The following is a 17,011-nucleotide window of genomic DNA, read 5'->3' on the forward strand; positions in this document are numbered from 1 at the left end:
CCCCATGCAGCAGTACCTAAAGCAGCATAGGGAGGAGAGAGGGCTTGGCATTTCCTGTAACACCTCCACCCTCCTTCGTAGAGTTCTGAGCTACACCTGAGGATGCTCAGGCTCTGGTATGAGGTATCCAAACTGATGACATTTTTGTCAGTTGTTTGTCTTGTGTGGCAGCTTTATGCAAGGAACTGGCTCTTGAACTTACAAAATGACAATAAGGAAGAGATTGCTCCTGCGCATGTCTAGAGCATTTTTCTCTCATTAATAAGTAAGGCTGGAGGTTGTGAATTCCATGAGGCTAGAGTCCTGACATCTTTCATTGTACAAATGAAGTACTGGGAGAAACAGCTGTAAAACATCAGAGTGGGTAATACAGAGTGCAAGATACACAGAGGTTGGAGAATCAATCCATGTGCTTAAATTCTTTCATGTTTTTAGTCCTGCAGATTATGCATCAACTGGTAACTGCAAAGAGTATATCACTCGTGTTGGGAAAGCCAACATTGATTTATTAGAGAAAGGTTCCCCACAAAGAATACAGCTGCTGACAGAGGGTTTAGCTTGTCTGGTAAGTAAGAGGGATCCTGGCATCCCAGATGGCGATAAAAACAACAGTATTTCTACAAAGGTGCACCTGTACAGAAAAAGTGACATCAGAATACAAAAGGCGTTCTTGGTGTTATTTTCACCAAGAGGCCCCAAACTGAACTTTAAAAAAATACTACTGCTGAAATTCACCAAATTAGCATTCAAGATAAATATAACAGAGTTCAGAAATGAGCTCAGAAAACAGAATCTTGCTCTAAAACCTGCAGTATTCTATTATACCTGCATAGAATTTACTGCACCCAATAAATTTTCATTGTATGTATTCCTCACAGTATCTGCATTGTTGTAATATTTGACCCTTCTGCTCATGGAATTTCATGAAATGCCATTATATCTACTTCCATGCTAAGAACCATTTACATTTTTTAACTTTTATCCTATTGCGAACACTATTGCTTCTAAGACCCCTAATGAAAACCCTGATAACCTAGCTAATGAATCTCCAATAGCGAACCTCCCTTTTCTGAGCAAGGTGCTTGAGTGGGTACTGTCCATTCAGCTCCAGATATTCTTGGATGGCACTGAATTTCTGGACCCATTTCATCTAGTTTCCAGTCCACTTTGGGGACTGAAATGGCTTTAGTCACCCTGGTGGATGACCTATGCAAAAAGAGAAATGCAGAGTGCATCTCTGTGGATTCTCATTGATCTGTCAATGGTGTTTGATACCATCAATCATGGTGCCTTCTAAACCACTTCATAGAATCATAGAATAGTAGGGTTGGAAGGGGCCTATAAGACCATCGAGTCCACCCCCTGCTCAATGCAGGAATCCAAGTCAACTTATCTGGGTTGGGTGCACAGGCTGGAATTGTTTCCACTCCTACCTGGTGGATCGATTCAGGAAAATAGAGATTGGGGAAGGTAGTTCAAGTCCCTGGCAGTTATGCTACAAGGTTCCGTATTGTTCCCCATGCTGTTCAACATCTCTATGAGACAGGTGGGAGGAGGTCGTGAGGAGGCTCAGAGTTGGGTGTCATCAATACCTGAACCCAGTGCTTGTAGGGGTCTGAAATTAGACTAAAACAACTAAAGAAACAATTTACATTGAACCAGGTCCCATTGGCTTCCGTTTGTATTACCTTGTTTCCATATTTTATTTGGTAGAGGGCAATTTTTATCAGTGAGGAGTGAGGACCAATTTAATCAGTGTAACAGAAAGTTAAGGGCTTGTTTTTTAGGCTGGTTCTAGAAATGGATAGGAAAATTGGCCCTTCCTTCTAGCAACCAGTGGTTGCTTTGATTTGTTAAATTTTAAGTTCCACAATTTCTTTAATATCTCAACATGGTACCTATACAGAAATTCAGGAGTAAGCACATTTAATTAAATATAATTGGCATTTGCTGATGATGACACCAAATTATTTAGGTTTGTTAAAACAAAAAGGGATTGCAAGGTGTGCCAAAGGGATGTCTCCAAACTCAGAGAATGGGCATCTAAACGGCAAATGCAGTTCAATGTACACAATGTAAGCATGTTGGGGCAAAAAATCCCACCTTCAAGTATAAACTGATGGGATCCAAGCTAGCAGTGTCTGATCAAGGGGGTGTTTCCACCAGTGATTTACTCTGAGATGGCTGCATGTGGAGGTCCTTAGGGACAGATGACATCGTGGCCATCCAGCAGCCGCCCTGGAGCTTATCAGGGAAAAACCAGATTTCCTGAGACTGCTTGAAGTCTGATTCTTTTCCTCGAGTCGGGTTTTCCCCAGTACAGTTGCTGTGTGCCCCAACCCCAGCAGGTAGCTCAGGTATGCTAGCCCTGCCCAGGGGTGTGCCTTTCACTGTGACCCCAGTCAAGGGGTGTTTCCTCCCATTGTGCTGAATGAGGCTTGCCATCACAATGCCCACAGAACTTACAGAGACCCTGTCAATTGACATGGCACAGTGTGATCTCAAAGCTCCGATTCTCCTTTGTTTGGTTTATTGTGTTAGGAAGAAACTACTTCCACCCTTTGTTATAGAGATCCTGCAGGTTAAAATGGGGGCTGGTTTCTGTCTTTGTGTTCTCGCCACCCCCTTTCCTCCCTCGCCACACAAGCATATGTGTGTCTAATTGGAAGTAACTCCCATTGTGGTCAATGAGGCTTGCTCCTGAAATGCAGGTGCATCTGGACTTTCGGGGAAAGGAAAAAGTGGGGAGGGGGGAAGCCTCTCTTACTGGTTGAGCAGCCCCTGCCAGTCAGATGATGTTCACTCCAACCCCCACCCCCACCAGGAAGTATGTTCTGTGAACTAATTTTTACTGGTCCAGAGAACCTGCTCGTGGAGCCCTGCTTGCAGCAAAGCTGATCCTTTTTAAAAAATCTGGTACTCCACCATTAGCTTCCACTTCGGTTGTCATGGAAACACAGCCAAGAAAGAGATCTGGGGGTTGTGGTGGAGAGCTCAGTGAAAATATCGACTCAGTGTGCAGCTGCTGTGGAAAAGGCAAATTCCAATCCCCTTATACAAATCTATTGTGCGACCACATTTGGAATACTGTGTACAGCTCACCACACCTAAAAAAGGATACTGTGGAGTTGGAAAAAGTGCGGAAAACGGCAACTAAAATGATCAAGGGGCTGGAGCAACTCCCCTATGAGGAAAGGTTACAACAGCTGGGATTATTTAGCTTAGAAAAAGGGTGAGTAAGGGGAGGCATGATAGAGGTGTACAAAATTATGCATGGTGTGGAGAAAGTGGATAGGGAGACATTTTTCCCCTCCATCATAATACTAGAATCCAGGATCACCCCATGAAGCTGATCGGTGTGAGATTCAGGACAGATAAAAGGAAGGACTTCTTCACTCGGCGCAGAGTGAAACTATGGAATTCAGTTCCACAAGATGTAGTGATGGCCACCAGTTTCGATGGTTTTTAAAGGGATTGGACAAATTCATGGAGGATAAGGCATAATTATGATGCCTACTAGTCCTGATGGCTATATGCAACCTCCAATATCAGAGGCAGTATGTCTATATTCACCAGTTGCTGGAGAACATGGGTGGAAAGGTGCTGTTGCACTCATGTCCTGCTTGTGGGTTTCCTGAGGGCAGTTGGTTAGCCACTGTGTGAACAGAATGCTGGACTAGATGGATCCAGCATGGCTGTTCTTATGTTTGTATGATAAATTAATCGGTTTAAAGTTAGGTGATTGATCAACTAAATCATTTCATCCATTGATGTCTATATTTTTCTATCTAACGTCTTAAAAAAATCTTTAGAATATCCATGGAGTCCAGGTGAGCAAAGAAGATGCAGAAATTCTGGGCCACCTCGTTTGTGATCTTGGTGCGGACTACATTGCAGCATCTGGTAAAAACTTGCTGAAGCAGTTAAATCAGTGCCAATCCTTCACTCCTGACCAAATCGAGGCAATTCAAGCTGTCCTCAGCAGTGGAAACACCCCCTTCGGGTAAGATCACCTTTTGATGTGGGGGAGTTTGCTGAAAAGGCATTAGGGGAACCCGTTTGAATTACCACTGAAACAAATCCATTTGATTTTGCAGATGTACACTGCATTTCAAAACTGGATTTCTGGGTTTCCTGCTGAAAAGGTTGTGTGCCATGTGGCGCACACAGCTCTGTCCTCAAAAGATAGTGCCCCCTCTCCCCACCCTTCAGCCTTTGCCTCCAGAGGCAGCTGCCTTGTTCCACGTTATGGTGGGACCAGCTGTGATCCAGCTGGCTGAGTCAGTGGAGGCTGGGGGCTCCGATGTCAGTGGGGCTGTGTATCCACTCTGGGTTTCGGTGAGAACTCTAAAAGAGTTATCGAAGGTGCTGAGCCCAATCCTCAAACTAGTTTCAGCACCTTGGAGAACTCCTTTAGAGTTCTGGCTGAAACCCAGAGCAGATTCACAGCCCCACTGATATCAGAGCCACCAGCCTTCACTCAGCTCAGCACTGTCTTTCCCAATGCTATCTGAGATGCCAGGGACTGGACCTTCTGCATGGAAAGCATGTGCTCTGCTACCGAGCCACAGACCTTCAAGTTTAACAGTTTGAAAAACTGTGCTCAATGGATTTTGCCTAGGAAATCTGGGCCTCACAGGACTTGCAAATGCAAAACACAACCATAACCCCAACACCAGTCTGCAAAACACACTATATGACATGCATTAATTTACATGGTAAAGGTTTCGTTTCATTCGACTTTTCCAGCAAAAACACAACGTTCCTTAGGCTTTGCGGGGAGAAACTCAAATCTTGCAACTCTGAACAGGTTTTGTACTTGAAACGAGGTTCAAAATGACAAATACTAGACCCGTCATATTTCCAGTTTAATATTTGCAAGTGCAGAATATTTGAATTTATAGAAAGAGAGATAGATCCAGATATTTTGTTTTAGCAGTAGTGTGGGATGGATCATTCATTTGTATCGTAGCTCTGCTCAATGCCTGAAAAAGGAGAGACTCCACTGAAAATGTCACAGGCACAGTGATTTCTGATTGCTGCATCCTCTAAATTAGGAGTAGGCAACTTGTGGCCCTCCAGATATTTTGCCCTACAACTCCCGTCATCCCTCACCATTGGCTATGCTGGCTAGGGCTGATGTAGGCCATCTAGAAGGCCCCAAGTTGCCCACCCCTGCTCTAAGCTCTTTCTCCATGAAACTTATCCCCCACCCCACCCCCACACTTCTGAGTTCCATTTGCTGTTTCATTGATATGAGACCCCCTGGTGGGTTTCCATTCCCTTGACTTCTTCCCAGGCCTCCTTCAAAGTGGTCATCATCTACTCTGGAGGATCTGAGTGGTTTGTTCCATATATTTGATGACAGCATCCTGAAAAATATTCCTAAGGTAAGTTTAAAAAAAAAAAAAAGCGAATGGGCAGAGGGAAAACCAGATGGTAGTTAAGTCTGTTCAGAATCCTGTGTTGCCAAGCCTCACACTCTTTGTCACAAGGATTTCTTTTCCTTTTGTAGAAGGTTTTAATGCCATGGCTGAAACAGTTCTTACACAGTTCCCATCTGCCAAGAGAACAGCTGGTGTCTGTTGTGAAAAACCTCCAACCCTCTAGGCGGAAACGAAGCTCAGGTAAGTAAATGTTGCCTTTAAATCTAGTGCTGTTCTGTGGTAGTTAGAGCCGGTTCACATGAGCAGGAGATCACATGTTAACACTGTTCCCAGGCTGTGCCACTTCACACTGCAATAGGTGGGTTTGGGTAGCATAACTAAAGACAGTTTAGTTATGGTTCTGTTAACCATATTAACAGAAAGTCCCTCCACACAGGGGGAAGGGCTTTTAGCCTTTTCCAATACAGTGGCCTGCTGGTTTTCTCTGTGCGGGGAATCTATTTTTCATCAGTCACATAACTCCCTCTCTCCCCACCATCTGAACTGATGTCTCGGCATCATCATTTCTGATCGCAGGAGTCACATATTTTTTTATTGTAGGATCTGCTGTTTGTATACAACCGACCTTCGTCTCATAACATTTCATTTATTACATTTCTATACCACCTAATAGCCAAAGCTCTCTGGGAGGTTGAGAAAAATTTAAACCCTAAAATACAAGATGATAGAACATAGTATAAAATCTTTAACATACAAAAATTTAAAACAATTTTAAACAGCTGAAAACAATTAAACAATAACATACCAGGACCAGATAAAAAACTTACATTAAGAAAAAAACCCAGTCACTATCCCAAACAGTAAAAGGTGCAAAATAAATTATGCAGAATAAGATAAATTATATATATATTTGTGTAATTTGCATAATGAATATAGGGTGCAGAATTCAGCTTTTATTGGAATACAAGTGCATACGGAATTTTTTAGCAGAGGATACACCACCGTTCAGGTTCATAGGTTCCGATGGTTCAGCATGCTTCTGAATTTGCAGTTGCTGTAGAACAGCAGAAGTCTCTTGTTCTGCTTGTGGGCTTCACGGAGCCATCTGGTTGGCCGCTGTGGGAAACAGGAAGCTGGACTTGGTGGACCTTGGGTCTGTGAGAAAAGCTCTCTGACTGTGGTTAACCTTTAAGTCTTGTCTTAGCAGAATGCCCACCTGAGAAAGTCATAACAAAGGACATGTTAGAGGATGGCCTGTTGCCTCTTATTTATAGTCTTGAAGATTTACATATGTGCTTGAAGGGCCCGATCCTGCAGGACAATCTTGATGTGATTCTGCAACAACCTTTCGTTGATGAGCAGCTGAATGTGATAAAGAAAAACCTGGACGAGGTAATAGATGTTTTTGTTTGGGGGGCTTAATTTCAGCCATTGTTCACCTGAGCCCAGCCCTCGGAAGGATCATAGTCAAGGAGGTCTGAAATTAGAATAAGGGCGCAATCCTATGCATGTTTGTCTGGGTAATGCTGGGAGTTGTAGGACTTTTTTTCTGTCTAAACATGGATAGGATTGCACCCTAAAACAACTAAATAAACCATTTACATTTAACCAGGTCCTGCTGGCTTCCATTTATATGACCTTGTTTCCATATTTTTATTTTTTATTTACTGTACTTTTAAAATGTATGATTTTAATATATTGTTCTATGGGCAGAGTACAATACATTAAAAACATACAGTACAAATATTGAAACAAAACAATAAAAAACAGCACAGAATAAAAGAAATAAAACCAGCAATGTTTATATGTCACCCACTCAACATAATTTGGATTTCAGTTCTCCAAAGTTCTCAGTTATTCCATGCATTTTTTTTTTCTTCATTTTACATAAAATTGCCCTGTACCCTTAAGCTGGCCTGCTGCCTTCAGGTGCAGTGGAGGATGCTGCCCCACCCCCAGTATTGAAGTAAGATCCCTAATATTGAAGTAAGCTAGTCCAGTCAGCTTGGAATGGGAGGGGTGCCATCTTGTTCTTCATCTCAAGCAACAAAATGTCTTGAACCAACCCTGCTCAGGCTTCTTCAGGGAGATCAACCCCAAGTCCCACTTGTTGCTGTTCTGCTCCCAGGCTGGATGTAGACTGATGAGCTGAGTTTCTCAGTTGCTTGTCTTCAGCTACTCTGGAGCTAAACTTACAGGCAAGAGCTGCTGCTGCTGGCCAAAATGAATCCAAGCAGGGGAGAAAGAAAGGGGCGGGCGGAAGAGAGAGAAATGGAGATAGGAAGTATGAATTGGGTGGGTATGAATGGACAGGTTTATAATAAGGATAACTGCTCCTGTTGGAAATGTGGGTTTCACTCATCAGATTATATGCATAAATTGTGGTCATGTCCCCAAATCCAGACATTCTGGAAACAAGTTAAAAGAGACATAAATAAAATAATTGAATATGACAACCTTTGATCCAAAAATAATGTTTGCTAGAGTTTTTCCATTATAGTGTGTCAAAAAGACATCAGCAGTGATCCCTAATTTACTAACAGCAGCAGAGTTTATCACTGGACAGAACTGGAAAAATTGAATGAATTACATGTAGGCAATGGATAAGCAAAGTTTGGCAATGAGCACAACTATCACAAAAATAGTGAGATGGTGAGATTAAAAGATGGTAGAAAGCAGAAGCCTAAATTTGATGAAGAGTTGAGACTTTTCATTGGTTACCAGTGAACAAATTATGATGTGAAAATACATATGTATGCATGCTACACTATCTCATAATTAATAGTTCAACCATGTTTATCAATATGCTTTTTATACGTGTGTACAGTATGAAGTAATGTCACATAGCTTTGAATTTTGTAGATATTTGTATTTGGTAGATAAGAATTTTGTGTAGATTTCATATTCACCCATATCAATGATGCTAATTATTCAAACTTAAAAGAAAAGTGATGTCCTTCAAAGTCATCTTCTCTGCAAATGTTTTGGTATTACTATACCTAAACATTTAGAATGCAGTGCTACATATGTTAATAGTTTTCTGAGATCCAAGTTCTGATCAAAAGAAAAGAGTTACTAATTGTAGGATGACTTCTGGAGGGAAGGTTTCAGCACATGACATGACTGACAGAGCATCTCACACTAGTGCTCATAAGTTTCCTTCAGTGGAGTTTTTAAAAATTGTGGGAGTGATGTTATACAAAATGGGAAGTGCCAGTGAATAAAAACATGTTCTGAACTTTTACATGGGACAAGGTCTGGTGTTGTTAACTTCAGAAGGGGACTCCACATGAAATCCATGACTGGAAACTCAGCAGGAAACACAAAATTAATTGTAAGTGTGAGTGAAACATGTACAAAACAAATTGCACACAATCGAAAACCACATGGGTAATGGTAAGAATCCACATTATTAAATTCTGGTGCTAAGAAGCATGAGATACAATGTCATCACAGTTCAAGTTTACCCTTTCCCACTAATGGCAGCCAGTGACGTGGAGTGGAGATGGGCAAAGTGAAAGCATGATGACAGTACATAATGCAATTCCTATGCAATACATTATTATTATCATCATCATTATTTCATTTCTATACTGCCCAATAGCTGAAGCTCTCTGGGCAGTTCACAACAATTCACAAGATAAAATATAGCATAAAAATTTAAATATACAAACTTTAAAAACTATTTCAGCAGCTAAAAACAATTTCAGTACAGTGCTAGACCTGTTCAGACAGCTGGCATAAATGGGAGAAAGGGGAGGAGGAGACCCAAGGATGGTGTTTCAGCTGTTGCCACCACACATCTCCTGTAATGTCTGCTTCTGTCCTCGAGAGGATTAGGGATGCTTCTAGTCAGAGGTCTCCTACTGCTACCAATCGGAAGGCACTGTGCAGCTATTCTCTGTTTTTCTCCTCACTGGATTTTCTGCGGTATGAAAAAATATGGAAGAAGCAGTGGAAAAACATGGGAGAGTTATGGCATTCCCATAAAAATCCACAAATGAGGCAGGGCACTGACATGATAAAAGCCTTACCGGGAACCATCAGAGATGAAAGAGAGGGAGGGGGGGGGAGGATGGTTCAAGCAGACCAATACATTGGGTTGGCTTGTACATGACCTCTCTCTCTCTCTCCCTCTCTCCCTCCCTCTCTCTCTCTCTCTCTCTCTCCCCCTGCCAAAGTGTGGGGTGAGCTCTCTGCTCATAGATTCATGCTCTGAGAAAGGGTGGGGAATGCTAAGTTGTATTCACGAACACTCAGTTGTATTTCTTAATTCCTACAGATGTTTCCCAATGGATATCCTAATTCAGTTCTCCAGAACCTTGGGACTCTCATGGGGGTTATGGCTCCTGAGGACGTTAAAAAGTGGAACATCACCTCAGCAGGCACACTTGCTAGTTTACTGGACACCATGCCTAGTGACAACATGGTAATTAAGAGCAAAATTGTTTGAGTGCTTCCCTGTGGTTATGGCACTAGTCCCCACAGATATTGTATGGTCTGTCCTTCGGTGGTTTTATTGTTGCTCTTGTTTCAGCTGTTGAACTATGGACAGTCTTGTTTGTGTCCCAGTTGCTAGGTCACAGAAAGCAGGGTGATTTGGGGGGTGCTTCCTTTAAGGTGCTAAGACATGCTCAAGGTTACTGAGCAGTGGTGCAACTAGGTAGTTTTAGACCCTGGGCATAGGGCTTTTCTATGTGAGTCTTTTAACCCACCACTTTACCGAGGCTTTTGCTTCCAGATTCTGTGTGGGATTTAGATTGGTTCCTTTACACATGTTTTTTTTTTTCCAGTGGGGTTCTTTTTCTGCCTTTCTATATGTTCCATTACACAGCCACTAGGTGGCGCTGTGGTATAGCGGGGTTGCGCATATACGCCAGTGTTTCATGCTGCCACTCACAGAAATACCAGACTTTCCTTGTTAGGACCCACACACCCTGCGCGCACACACACACACTATAATGTTTGCAAAGCATGAGAGAGGCCCTGGATGATGACAACATCATGTAAAGCACCAGCAGACTACCATGAGTGAGGAATCATGAGCACACAACAAAAGGCTCTTACAGAGCAATCCTATGGGCATTAGACGCTGTTTAGATGGCCATAGGATTTTTTGTTTTCTGGAAACTGAGATAATCCAACTATGGTTTCCAGAAACTGCCCTCTCCGCCCCCACCCCTGCCCCCTCGTAGCTGATGTGGTTCTTTCTGCTCCGCCACTGTCTCTGTGCTCATAAACGGAGCGTGGAGAGGGCAAAAAAGGAGCGGTCCCAGGGGTAGGGAGGGGAGGAGACCGCAGAAGCTGCTTTAGACAGCTTCCTATCAGGTCTCCAGGACCCTTTCCCCCCCCTCCCCAAAGCTGTGGCTAGACAAGCCAAAACAGGAGCCTAGCCACAAACGCAGGGCACCTGGAACACGGAGGAGAGAATCGCCTCTGTGCTCCATCCGCCCTGCATAGGATAGTCAGTAGCCTCCGAGTTTAGAGGCCGCCAGCTGCCTCTATAGGACTGCACCCTTGATGGTCTTAAGGAGTGGGGTGGAAGTGGGGTTTAGATGGCCATGTGTGAAACACGCAACCAACATTTCTGTTTCACTCCCCTCCAACTTGACATCCCATGCTTTAAGATTGTCTATGTTCCTGATATGTTAGAACAACAACAAACAACACAGGGTTTGCTGTGGCACCTGCCACGTTTTGGGTGCTCATTTGCCACCACCCCCCCCAGCTGCAGGGCCCAGGATTTTGCCCCCCAGTGTGTGACTGCTAAGCCATAGAAAGGCTGCTGCAGGCTGTTTCCTTTTCATGATAATCATGATGAGTGCTTCCACAGGTCACATGATCTGTGATGGTAGGGCTAAACAGGAGGTGCAACATGAAATACCTATTGAAGAGGTGCATCTTGCTGTGAGCTACTAGAGCTACTGTCCCAAAAGAAATTTCCCCGATATTTGTTGGGAGACAAATTCTGCAAAACATGGCCCCTCCAGGAAATTCCTGACTTGTGTGGCGGATAACTTCCTCCTACAGAAAGTAGAGGAAGGAACTAGAGGATCGGCTATCCTTGACTTGATCCTAACCAACAGAGATGACTTAGTGGATAAAGTAGCAGTTACAGGAACTTTGCACTTGAGTTCTTGGTTCTAAGGGAAGCAAAAGCCGAGTGTAGTCAAACGCGTACCCTGGATTTTAGGAAAGCTGATTTTAATAAACTCAGAACAATGATCAGTAAGGTCCCATGGCAAGCGATGCTAACGAGAAAAGGAGTCCAAGATGGGTGGGAGCTTTTAAAAAAGGAAATTCTCAAGGCACAATCACAAACAATTCCAAGAAGAAGAAAAGGTGGAAGACAACAGAAGAAGCCAATGTGGCTTCACAAAAAGCTTAGGGATGACCTGAAAACACAAAAGGACACATATAATAAGTGGAAAGAAGGCCAAGTAACAAAGGAAGAGTACAGGCAGGTAGCACAGAATTGCAGGGATGGTGTCAGGAAGGCTAAAGCTGAGAACGAGCTGAGGTTAGCGAGGGATGCTAAAAGCAACAAAAAGGCTTTCTTCAGCTATGTGCATAGTAAAAGGCAGAGGAAAGAAAGGGTGGTTCAGCTATTAAATAAGGATGGCAAAAAGATAACAGATGACAAAGAAAAGGCAGAGGTGTTTAATTCCTACTTTGGCTCAGTCTTCTCCCAAAAGAGGGTCTATGACCCCCCTGGCAAAGACGAAGTGCAGGCTGAAGGGGCAGGATTGCAGCTTGAGATTGATAGGCATATGGTCAAGGAACACCTCATTACTTTGAATGAGTTCAAATCTCCAGGGCCAGATGAACTGCATCCTAGAGTAAAAGAAGAACTCTCAGAACCGCTGTCTATTCTCTTTGAGAAATCATGGAGGACGGGGGAAGTGCCAGATGACTGGAGGAGGGCTAATGTTGTCCCTATCTTCAAAAAGGGTAAAAAGGAGGAACCTGGGAACTACAGACCAGTAAGTCTGACATCAATCCCTGGGGAAATTCTGGAGCAGATGATAAAGCAATCCATCTGGAAGCACCTTGAAAACAATGCCATGATTACTCAAAGCCAACATAGATTTGTCAAGAACAAATCCTGCCAGACAAATCTGATCTCGTTTTTTGATTAAGTAACCTCCCTTGTGGACTGTGGGAATGCTCTGGACATAATATACCTCAACTTCAGCAAAGCTTTCGACAAAGTGCCCCATGATATCCTGCTGAGCAAACTAGCTCAAAGTGGGCTAGATGAAACAACTCTCAGGTGGATCCACAGTTGGCTACTGAATCGGACTCAAATAGTGCTTATCAATGGGACCTTCTCAAACTGGGGAGAGGTAACGAGTGGGGTGCCGCAGGGCTCAGTCCTGGGCCCAGTGCTCTTCAACATTTTTATTAATGACTTGGAGGAGGAGGTGCAGGGAATGCTGATCAAATGTGCAGATGACACCAAATTGGGCGGGATAGCTAATACTTTGGAAGACAGAAACAAAATTCAAAGTGATCTGGATAGACTGGAGCGCTGGGCAGAAAACAACAGAATGACATTTAACAGGGATCAATGCCAAGTTCTGCACCTAGGAAAAAGAAACCAAATGCACAGTTACAAGATGGGGGATACGTGGCTCAACAACACTACAAGCGAGAAAGATGGAATTGTTGTCGATCACAAGCTGAATATGAGCCAACCATGTGATGTGGCTGCAAAAAAGGCAAATGCTCTTTTGGGCTGCATTCATAGAAGCATAGCTTCCAAATCCCGGGAAGTACTAGTTCCCCTCTACTCAGCACTGGTTAGGCCTCATCTGGAGTACTGTGCTCAGTTCTGGGCACCACACTTCAAGAAGGATGCAGACAAGCTAGAGAGGGTTCAGAGGAGGACAACAAAGATGATCAGGGGACTGGAAACAAAGCCCTATGAAGAGAGACTGAAAGAACTAGGCATGTTTAGCCTTGAGAAGAGAAGACTGAGGGGAGATAGGATAGCACTCTTCAAGTACTTGAAAGGTTGTCACAGAGAGGAAGGCCAGGATCTCTTCTTGATCATCCCAGAGTGCAGGACACAGAATAATGGGCTCAAGTGACAGGAAGCCAGATTCCGACTGAACATCAGGAAAAACGTCCTGACTGTTAGAGCAATACGACAATGGAACCAATTCCCTGGGGAGGCGGTGGGCTCTCCCACCCTGGAGGCATTCAAGGCGAGGCTGGACAGCCATCTGTGAGGGATGCTCTGACTTGGATTCCTGCATTGAGCAGGGAGTTGGACTCGATGGCCTTGTCGGCCCCTTCCAACCCTACTATTCTATGATTCTATGATTCTATGATTCTAAATAGAGGTTGTGGCACCGCTCTTCCCCTCTACTAATAGTTGCTGGACAACAGAGATCACCCATTTTGCTACCTGCGGTTCATTCAGACTTTTTTAAAAAAAACATGGTGTTGTTCATATGAATTGTTGTTTTGCCCCAGTATATTTTGGTGTCTCAGGCAAGTTTATGAATGATCCAGCATTGAGCATCTTGGGGGGGAAATGGGAGGGAGCTGGATAGAATGGGTAACAATCTGGAAATGTTACAGGGGATTCACCAGACTAGTCGAGCATGCCAAAATCTACTGGAACAGTCAGTGGCTGTGTCTGCATGTAACGCTAAGCCATGGTTTATGTTAACCATGTTTGTTGTTTTAGCCATGAATTGTCTTGCAACTGAGCTTGTTTTCCCTATCTGTGGTTTGTTTCTCCCCCACCTATTTTGTCAACTTTCAGAGCAGTTTCATTTTCAGGCTTCTCTTGTTGGGCGCCTGTGTTTCAGGGCAGCAGTGCAAACAATCCTGGGATAAGCCATGGTTCTGGTTCAGACAGCAATGCATGTCATGATTCAAATAAGCAAACAACAAACCATGACTTCTGTTTGTGATTTGTAGCTGGTTAGAAAATCATGCTTTGTTTGCAGGGATGGATTCAGATACAGTGGCAAGCCAGATTTCAACAAACCACACCATGGCTTAGTGTTATGCATGAACCAGGTCAGTGTGCTTTCTTTGTCATGTGTAAAATGTTCCACTGACCACAGCTCTCTAGAGCCCCACTTGCAAGCTACCAGTATTCTGAAGAATCTTGCAACATTTCCAACTACGACTCAAACCTTGGCTGATTTTCAGAGTAAGGATGTGCAGTAGTTGTACTGTGGCCACTGAGAGTGCTTCTATACCTGCCTTTGCTTTTTAGGCAGATATGGAATTGTCTCTCACATTAGTAGAGAAGTAGTCTCTTAGCTACGTTGGGCTCAAGCATTTACTCTTAAGGAAATATAACGCTTGCGGGCTGATCTGTTTTGGGTTTGAAATGTTTTCTTTTAGGCCACAGCAATTATTGAGCGATATGTTGAATCCGGACAGCCACTTGATAACCATGCTCTCAATGCAATTGGATCAAGATACATATGCCTCCTGAATGAGAATCAGCTCAACATGATACATGAAAATGCCATCAAGTGAGTACATTCTTTTAACAGCTTTAAAGGGACTAGTTATATGCTGCCACACACAACAGCCCTTTACAGTAGGCTACTGTCCCTGTATGTAAAGCGAGGAGGGGGTTCCCCTTCCCCCCAGGAGTCTAGGCAGGGACAAACAATGACCAAAGCAGGTGGCCACCCCTCCTTACGTCCACTTCAACCTGAGCCAGGGGACTCTCAGACTGTATACAACACCCCCAGGGACCAGAAATAAGAGTCCAAACTGGCACCCTGCATTCCAAGCCTTAGGCCTAAACCTTTAAACAGTAGCAATTAGCCAAGCAGAAGACTCTGGATTTAGTACTAAGGCTTACTTGGAAGGAAGCACACACAACTCTTGAGGTAGGTCTTAAGTTTATTTACATAGGGTAAGGGGAAAAGGAATAAAAAGCCATACAAAAACCAGAGTAACCTTTAGAAACAACACTTCAGGCAAAAAATAACAAAAGTTACCTAAAGCCCCCTTATAAGTTACCTATGCATGGGTCTTCCAATAAGGCTTGCTTTTAGGCTTGTGATCCCAGTCCAGGATCCGGAGAATCACAAGCCCGAGAGCAAGTTGAAGCATGAAGACAGAGAAAAATGGGTGAAGCATGAAGACAGAGAAAAATTCCAGCCCCCTCTTTTTATGCTGAAACCTTTAACATCACAAGGAAGATCCTTGTTAGTCAATCACAGGCCAGCTGGAACAGTATTCCCAGACTCCATAGGGGTGGGTAAAAGTTCCCACAGGAACACAGCAAAGATCATTCAGTCCAATTAACTGAGTCTTACTCTGGCCTTGAAAGCTAGAGACAGCTTGAGAAAACAGATACACAGGTGGTCACATCACTATGTACCACTTCATCCTGGCCAAGTGGAGTCTTACACACAGTTAGGGCGCAAAGAGAGGCAGTGTGGTGTAGTGGCAAGAGTGTTGGACTGGGAGCTGGGAGATCCGGGTTCTAGTCCCCACTCGGCCATGGAAGCTCACTGGGTGACTTTGGGCCAGTCACACACTCTCAGCCCAACCTACCTCACAGGGTTGTTGTTGTTGTGAGGATAAAGTGGAGAGGAGGAGGAGGATAATGTAAGCTGCCTTGGGTTCCTTGCAAGAGGAATAAAGGCGGGATATAAATGCAATAATAAATAAATAAATAAATAAATAAAAAGAAAGAAAGAAAGAAAGAAAGAACGAACATGGAGCTCTTCACACTGTATTTCCGATGTGAGGGCTAAGACTGAGGTTTTCTTCACATGGAGCTTTTATCCTGCGATTGAGATTGCTCCTTCACGGACGTTTGCAGGCTCTTTACATGACGCCGTGGTCCTCCAAGGCGTCTCCTGCACTAAATGCCCTTTGTTCTGTTTTTAATTAGATTGCAGATAATGAGCTATCAAACTACCCCGCTGTGTTCCACTTCAGTTTTCTCTGTGAAAAGACTTAAAGCAGCAAGAAGAGGAGTGAGATCAGTGAAAGATAATGGAAGCCTCAGATACAGGGAGAAGGAGGGAGGAAAGGGAGGGGGGAAAGGAAGCGGGTGAAAAAGGGAGTCATTGTGATCCTGCATTTAAAATGGAAGCAGAAAGGCCCGTTTTAAATGCAGGATTTTAGGCTGGTGTAGAGATGCCCTGAGAAAATGGCCACTTGGCTATTGCCACCTAATGAGTTAATGAGAGAGGCAGGATTTGAACCCGACCTCCTCATTCACATACAAACAGCCACTTCCCTACACCATCTGGAACAAATTAGAGAAAACAAACCTCCCATCACTCCAAATTATGAATGCTGTTGTATGTAAGGTTTTAGAATAATCAGGAGGTAAATGATGGAATTTAGCGAGGTAATATTAAGGGTGTTGTCTTAAGTATATCAACGTGTTAAGATTTAGTTTCTTCACGAAGTCCCTCCAAATCAAATTATAAAGATAATTTTTACAATGTTGAATCTGTGAACTTCAATTAGTGCTGTGTCAAAAATTTCTTCCGCATTTTTGACCATTCTCATTTCAATTTGATAGAAAAGAAATTGCTTTTCAAAAGAAATTCAAAGGAAAAAAATTTTTTTGGAGAAATCCTCATGGGTTGGGTTCAATGTTCTTGTGCTTACCTTACTTA

At 43.4% G+C, this 17,011-nt stretch overlaps 1 protein-coding gene across 1 annotated transcript in view; it reads left to right on the forward strand.

Moving 5' to 3' along the window:
* The window catches only part of MSLN (mesothelin), a 35,645-nt gene that overhangs the window by 10,955 nt on the left and 7,679 nt on the right, over positions 1–17,011 (forward strand). The window contains exons 7-14 of the mRNA XM_084817884.1: positions 82–116; positions 436–565; positions 3,813–4,003; positions 5,300–5,390; positions 5,516–5,627; positions 6,595–6,779; positions 9,670–9,816; positions 14,757–14,890. Coding sequence (XP_084674010.1) covers positions 82–116; positions 436–565; positions 3,813–4,003; positions 5,300–5,390; positions 5,516–5,627; positions 6,595–6,779; positions 9,670–9,816; positions 14,757–14,890 — 1,025 coding nt within the window. The remainder of the gene's footprint in view (positions 1–81; positions 117–435; positions 566–3,812; positions 4,004–5,299; positions 5,391–5,515; positions 5,628–6,594; positions 6,780–9,669; positions 9,817–14,756; positions 14,891–17,011) is intronic.

The sequence above is a fragment of the Heloderma suspectum genome, chromosome 12, assembly GCF_057233095.1.
Source record: "Heloderma suspectum isolate Gila_16-S chromosome 12, 16-S_ref, whole genome shotgun sequence".
Taxonomy (NCBI): domain Eukaryota; kingdom Metazoa; phylum Chordata; class Lepidosauria; order Squamata; family Helodermatidae; genus Heloderma; species Heloderma suspectum.